This window comes from Netta rufina (assembly GCF_964035555.1).
Source record: "Netta rufina genome assembly, chromosome: 1".
Classification (NCBI taxonomy): Eukaryota; Metazoa; Chordata; class Aves; order Anseriformes; family Anatidae; genus Netta; species Netta rufina.
Window position 1 is genome coordinate 162,895,714 of NC_140123.1, and position 7,751 is coordinate 162,903,464.

A 7,751-nucleotide genomic window follows, 5' to 3' on the forward strand; every position below is an offset into this window, starting at 1 on the left:
TTGAGGTCTCTGGCAGCTGGTTCAGTCAGCGTCCCTGGGACCTGCCTGGTGACTCAGGAGATGTGCTCACATCTGGGCAGGTGTACTAATGGCACTGAAAGCCTTTCACTCCCTGGGAGGTGTTCAGAGATGTTCCTTGATGGTTCTGCTCCCACTCCTGCCAGTTTACCTTCACTGGTGTGTTCTCTGTGGGAGTGAAGCCCAATGCTCACAGCAAAGCGATGCTTGTAAGGGTATGAACAGGAACAGAAACAGACCACAGCATACTGCTGTTGGAAGACTCCATAGGAAATGAAGTTTCTTATTTGTATTTACATTTCCTTTTAAAAATCAAGTTGATATTATTTGTAGCACTTAATGGGAATCCCTTGTTTTCTGCAATATTTTCTTATTTTCCCTTCCCTTCCCCTCCCTTCTTTTTTCTCATCCTCCTTGTCTTCCTCCTCATCCTCCTCCTCCTCATCATTGTCATTGTTGTCATCACTGTCATCACCCTCTCCTCTCCTCTCCTCTCCTCTCCTCTCCTCTCCTCTCCTCTCCTCTCCTCTCCTCTCCTCTCCTCTCCTCTCCTCTCCTCTCCTCTCCTCTCCTCTCCTCTCCTCTCCTCTCCTCTCCTCTCCTCTCCTCTCCTCTCCTCTCCTCTCCTCTCCTCTCCTCTCCTCTCCTCTCCTCTCCTCTCCTCTCCTCTCCTCTCCTCTCCTCTCTTATCAAAACTCGCTGTTCCAACAAAAATATCTATGCCAAGACAAGTCACAATGCAGGTGCAATTACATCAAGAAAGCTTTTTCTGTTGGGAATGTGTGAAAGAACTCTCATGTCTATCAACTGCAAACCTTTGCCAAAGCAGATGGGCTCCAATTCAAGCATATTTTTGCTAAAACAAAAGGAAAGGCTAAGGCACAATTTCCCTCAGTGTCAAAAGTCATCTTCCTGTTAACATATAATATGTACAAAGTGTAACAGACCAAGATTGCTTATTTAAGCATCTTCAAAACAATGTTTTCTCTTTCCATTCTGTGACAGGTTGTAGAAGCTTTTTAATGCTATCGATTTTTTTAGTTCATGTCCAGTTTCATCCGCCCATGACAAAACACTTGACATACTGTTTCATGGTCAGTTTAAGATGTTCTAAAACCAAGCTGCACTGAAATGAGCAACCCCAACCTTCTCCTCTCCCTGCCTGCTCTTTCACAGTCTTTGTCTCTTCTCTGGGTCAGCTGCAGCAACTGTGTGGCTACACACTTCACAGATTCAACAGTAAAGACTTGCCACTCAGTAAAAATTATGTGGCTTTCAAATTAGCCATGCCTGGGGGACCCTGAGTCAGAATGAGAGGCAAGCAGTCCTGAAGGAACCACCAAGCAAGAAAGTACATTTGCTGTCTTCCAGCACAGCTGCTTGAAACGGATGTCCCTGGCACTGCAGGCCCTGTGTAAAGAGGGACACGCACCACTCTGGTCTGAGGTGAACTGCACCACTTAGTGCCACCAAAAAGTCATTTCCTTTTCCTGTCTTTAATTCAAGCTGGCCCTGGCTCAGTGTGAAAGGCAGCACCAGGAGTGTCACTCAGACTGTTCCTCCCCAACACCCTGACAATCTCCTCCTTCTGGCCACATCAGTAGGTGGGCACGGCTGCCAGGCAATAGCAGGCAGCAAAGGAGGAGATCCCAGTGACCCCTTCTTTCTGGTCATCAACTGCTGGGCATGCAGTTTAGGAAAATAAGAGTGCCCATGGCTGAGAAACAGAGCAACAGTTTTGTCTACTGAGAAGGGGCAGGGATGTGAATCCAGAGCCATCACCTTGCCACTTGCTGTTTCCCTTACATGGGCTGAGCACCGCTCCAGCTCTCACGCAGCACTGCTGCATTCCAGCCAGTCACAAGCACCATCATCCCAAAGAGACGGGATTTTAAAAGTACACTGGCCTTGAATGAAGTAGCTGAATGGCTGATGCTCTAGATGTGGAGTGGGGGGAAACTTCAGTCATCAAGTAATTGGCGGCTCCAGCATAGAGTAAAGTCAGTTGCTATTTCAGGGAAAGGAAAGGCAACTGCTCCCTGGGGGGAATGACTGCACTAGCTCAGAACCAGGAATAGGCCGAGATTTTTTTCATTATTATTTTTTTCCCCCCTACACTGCAGGAAAAGCGAACACACAATGTTCATTCGCAGGGATCGCTTCCTGAACATGATGTGTGCTCGCTGTCCCTCAGGTCACTTTCCAGTGTGTCACATCCTTCTGCACAAGGGAGAGCAGGAAATGGCAAACTCCCAGTATGAGGCAAAGCATTCCCATTGCAGCAATTGGTCCACAGGAGCTATAAATTGGTCTCCTCCAGAAACAGACCAAAATTTGTCTGTTGGGAGGTCAGCTGGAAACTAAAGGTAAGTTTGAACCAGTATTTCACTGGAATCTGTTTGAGACCTGCATTAGGAAAGCATGTGCATTTTAGAAACTGATTTGGGACTATTATGCACAGTATTTAATAATATTTCTAAAGCTAATATTTATTAATAATTTATTAATAAACTGTATTTATAATTTCTTAATAACAGTAAATTAATTTAAAAAAATATATTGTTGGGGAGATTTTCCCCTAAAAACAGGAGATGTCTTGGTTTTCTTTTATGCTGGTATAAATCAGTGTAATCAAAAGAAATGTTTCACTGTACGGCTGAGGCTATATATTGAATGACTGTACTTCTAACTGTGCAGTTAGATGGCTACTGGTATTACTAGAGTGTTCTCAGAGAGAAAATCTGCAGAACAAGTTGTTAAGATGCTACAGGAATTGATATAGTTAATGATCACGATATTGATCTGTTGCTAAGTCATTGATGATGTGCTCATTGCTCATTTTGACACCAGTATTTATTTAGCTTAGTGTTAGTCCTTCTCCCTTCAGCTTCATCTCTGATTATAGCCATATTAAAAAATGCCTCCAGCTAAGAAAAGCACAAGTGGCTCAAATAGCTTGATGATACCAAGGGCCTCAGAGAGAATGGGATGTTGTTCTGACAGTCACAGGAGACAGGGGAGGCCCTAAAGGATTCTGTGTGAGAAGGATTAGGACAAGCAGTAGGGAAAATAAAATAGTAATAATAATAATAAAAAGCAACAAGAATAATTTATTTACATACTTCAGGATGGAAAGACTCTTTGGTAGGTGGTTTCTTCCTTCTGGAAGACAGGGAGTCTGCAGAATGAAAGCCCCAGGGTGTGGGAAAGGAATTTGCAGGTGGCTCCGTGCTGTTTCACACGTCACTTGAGCAAGGTTGAGATAACGTAAATTGGCTACAGTGTTAAAGATGAGCTTTGGGCAGTGGCCAGTTGCTGGCTGGCTCGAGGCACATGTCTGAGGATCTCTAACCAATTGTATGACAAATTCGGGTGCATGGACAGCATGTGGGGCTATGGGGACAGTATATGTGAAAAAGTGAATAAGGGTAATAAGTGAAAAAAGGTAATAAGTGAAAAAGGGTAATAAACGTCTCCTGTTCAAGAGCCATCAGGAGACCGTGTCTTGCATCCCTTCACCAGGGGACCTAGTCATAGTGTACCAGTGTGAGGGGCCAGGACCCTCCAGTTCACAGTACAGAATACTTAGAAAAGATGGCTGCATTAATGAACAGCTTTGCTTAGCTGGTCCTGAAACGGGGTTTTTCTGCTACTGAGATCTCCTCAGAGTCTGTCCTTTCTTGTGATGGATGCCCTTTAATATTGCAAATCCTCTGAATTCCATGGTGGGGACAATACCTATTAGTTCTGGCAGCATTGGACACCAAGTCACTTAATCTTAAGGAAATTTTTGTTCCCAGGGTAGGAAGAGATATTTTGTGTGCTCACAGAAACAAGAACAGTACCTCAGATGCCAGTCCTTAAGATATTTTAGTCTTCTCAAGGATCAAGAAAAACATTTAAAAATTCCTCTGTCTGAAAGTTGGAATACGGTAATTAAACATACACGTGTGTACGTGTGTGCATGCGTGTGTGTACGTGAGTGTGTGCGTGCGTGCGGACAGCCAACCTTTCAAGTAGCCGGGAGAAACTAGAAAATTGGCTGGGTGCCATCCCTGAAATGGAAGTCCGGGCTGAGCATGTCTTTTTTTTTTTTTTTTTTCCTGTAAATCCCAACTTAACTTTTTCTGTTTCTGGACAGAGGCCATGGAGAGGAACGGTGCTGCCCTTCCCCAGACAGTGGACCCCACGCACCACTTCCATATAGCACTGCTGGATCAGAGACGAAGGCTGCGTGGTCAAATTGCTCACCTCCACAAGGCAGCTCGTAAAATAAACAAGCTCCGCAAAAGGTCCCTGATTGCCAACATCAGCGGGAGCTCGCTGACCGCCGCGGGAGCAGTCACGGCCATCGTGGGGCTGTCCCTGAGCCCAGCTACACTGGGAGCCTCCCTCCTGGCATCAGCTGTGGGTTTGGGCCTAGCCACTGCTGGGGGGGCTGTCAATATCACCTCTGATCTCTCCTTGGTGCTCTGCAATTCCCGGGAGGTGAGAAAGGTGCAGGAAATTGCAACGACTTGTCGGAAACAGATGAGGGAAATCCTCGGCTGCCTGGAATTCCTCCGCCGGGGGCAGGGCCCAGGGGACCCCGCACTGCTCCAGTCAGAGAAGAGGGCCTCCATTTCGCTGTACAACTCCGTCTGCTTCTTGGTCTTCTGCGGCTCCCACAGCTTCCTTGTGCCAGAATATACAAAGGAGGTTACGAAAGTAAGCCAGGCCGTGCTGAAGGCCAAAATCCAGAAGCTGGCTGCCAACCTTGAGACCTGTACCAGGGCAATGGATGAAGTCTGTGAACTCCTTGAGTCCAGGACACAGCTTTCCCCACGGATGAGGAAACAGCCTGGGTGCTAAAACCACCACCAAGACCCCAAGACCATCCATCTGAAAGAGTTTGCCCCGTAATTAAACCAAGTTATGATGGACACATGGAGTCTGATCACAGGGGAAGGTGGCCATTCCTCAGTCCTGTTTCCCCAGCCACCTAACTCTGCCTTCCCATGGCAGCAGAAAGGAGCTGGTCAGTAGACCCATGAAATCCCTGCAGTTTTGGTGCTGACTGACCCTCGGTTGTAAATAACTCACAAATCTATGAACAGTGAGGGGGCTGGGATACCCTCAAAGAGCCAGCAGCCACCAGTTTCCAGTAGATTACAGTCCCATTACCAAGGTACATCTGGAAAGGTTGTTGAAGCAAGCAGCCCCAGATATGATAGACTGTATGGATGGCTCTTCATCCCAGGGTGAAAATATATAGTGGCCAGAAACTGTTGTCTGTTTTAAAGAAACCTTTCCTGGCTGAGAACTGTGATATTTGTATTCTATTTATTTACAGAGGAAAATTTTAGGGTTTTGATATTGTATTTATTTTTTTTTAAAAGGAGATCTCTGCTCCAAAGTGATACAGCAGTTCTGAGAGGCAAAGCAAGTCTGTGGCATGTGAGAGCAAGTTACATGATCTTTGTCTGTGAAGGAGGGCAAACCCCTATAGGAAATGGAAAGCATGGCCTGAAAGATGGTAGTTACAAAGTATGGGGAACTATGGTTAATCAGAGACAGATCTTAGGAACCAAAATAGGGAGGAAGATTGGTCAGTGACCCTGGGACCAGAGACTGCCTTGGGGGACTCTTGGGGAGAAAAGTAAGTGTACCTTTTGGAGCAGGGAGGGAAGAGCAGGCTTGTGTTACTGGTCTGAACTGGAGCCTAGCACTGATGCGAGCACATCTGAGAGATGGAGGTGTCACTCTCTGTGCAGTCAAACAGCCTGTGAAACCCACAGTGACTTGTCTGGGAAGGGAGGAGGCAGTGCCTGCAGAGAGCTATACTTACTCTTAGCAGTGCTTCCAATGGAAGGCTTCACATTGACAATACATACACAGGTACTAATAATCAAGAGGGGTGCAGAGGAGAAGGATGATTCAGTGGTCAGAGCCCTTAGGAAGCAGGAGGAATGACTTGGGATCCAGTTTCCAGTGACTGTTCTGCTAAGTACGTACCTAGTGATTTTCAGCCCCTCAGTGCCTCAATTCCCTGTGTAAAAATGGGGATAGTAGCACTTCCCTACCTCACAAGGGTGTTTCTGGGACAAATATTGCAAAGTGCTCAAGTGCAGTGATGATGGGGATCATGTCAGTACCTGGCAGAGGTACATGGAAGACACCCCGGAAGCTAGCTTGAGACAGATAGAGGACTTAACACAGCGACAATTCCACTTCCACAGGTAGACCCCAATCCGCAGGGGAACTTCCTGCAGAAACATGAATCCAAATTATCAGAAGAGCTAATCTGTAATTCTGTAGCACCAAGAAAATCGTGGGAAGGGAAACACTCAATCTCACAAATTTTGACTACTTTTCCTTACCTTGTCTTTCTCTCATGACTCCCACTTTTGTTTTGGCACATAAAACAAAAGCTTTGGTCCCACAGAATGTGACTCAGATTTCTGTAATGCCCATGTCTGTTTGCCATAAATGAACAAGTACATTGTTAGTTTGATTAAATGAATATGAAGAACTTTTGTGTCAGTGTCTCTCTGCACACCTGCATGTGATCACATTCCTGCCTCTTGCCTCACCCCACAGCTCCAGACACTGTATGAGCAGCTGGATGTGCTCAGAAGGGGAGAATGAAAAGTGAGGTCATTGACTCCATGATACCCAGCTGGCGTTCACGTATGAATGTCTGCATTTATATCTGTGTGACTGCATATCCTGGCGTGCACATGAGCCCATGTACCCTGTGCATGCTGGTCTCTGACATGCAGATGCTGCAAGGTGCATACATGTGAGCATATAAGTGTGTTTTCAGAGTGTGAACTGCATGCTGTGCAAAGACAGGCATGGTGTGGAATTTTTCTTAGTGCTCCAGCATGTCACCAGAGAGCTCCATACCATAAACACTAGGTTCTTTTGAGACAGCTGCTTTCGTCATCACAGACAAAATTATATAACTCATTTCTTCTTTTATGCTCTCCCCAGTTTTTCTGGCAATGCATCTTTTGTGTTCATGTCCCACCACAGGGAACAACATAGGAACAACAACACAAATCTGAATAGACAGATCTAAAAAACAGATCTGAATTTGATAGCTCAGAGTTTCTTTAGTGCTGGTTTGTTTAACACAGTCCTGCACTGCAATCACAGCCACCTCTTCAGTAGCTGAGGACAAATCAGAGATACTTTTACTTCCATTCTTAGCTACACAAGCAAAAAATATGTATTTTTTCTTTTTTTTTTTGGGGGGGGGGGGGGGGGAGGGAGGGCTGGGCAGGGTTGGGGTGGAGCACATACCCCAGTATTGGCTTAGTTGCAATATTTTGACTCCCTTAGAGTCAAAAGCAACATTTAGGGGAGCTGTCTTATCTCAGCAGCTTTTTTTAATAGTAGTTATGCTATTAGTCCTTCAAATTTGTAGATGTGTTTGTTGGCTGAACTCTTCCTTCAGCAGCTGGGAAGTGGGGGAGAGAAGTGTGTATGTGTGAGCTGATGAATAGCCTGGGTTGGTAGCTGTGAATCCTGGCCTCCTCATGCCATCCTTACTCCCCTTTTGCTGAAACTGCTTCAGGGAGGATTGATTCGGTGATGAGGTAGGAATGCAATTATCATTTTACCACGAAATCCCATAGTACGTTCTGAAAGCATAATAAAAAGTATAAATGACAGAGGAGTCTGAATAAAGTCAGGAAGCGAGGATATTCTAATAGCCTCCCTGTGCGTCCCAATGAGTGGACTGGACC

General features: G+C 45.7%; 1 protein-coding gene across 1 annotated transcript; it reads left to right on the plus strand.

The window, feature by feature from the left end:
• Nucleotides 1-2,341: 2,341 nt before the first annotated feature.
• On the plus strand, nucleotides 2,342-6,521 carry APOLD1 (apolipoprotein L domain containing 1). Its single transcript, XM_084285413.1, is given in 3 exon segments — nucleotides 2,342-2,384; nucleotides 4,160-4,853; nucleotides 4,855-6,521. Coding segments are annotated over 2 exon segments (738 nt in total). The 5' UTR covers nucleotides 2,342-2,384; nucleotides 4,160-4,164; the 3' UTR covers nucleotides 4,904-6,521.
• The last annotated feature ends 1,230 nt before the right edge of the window (nucleotides 6,522-7,751 follow it).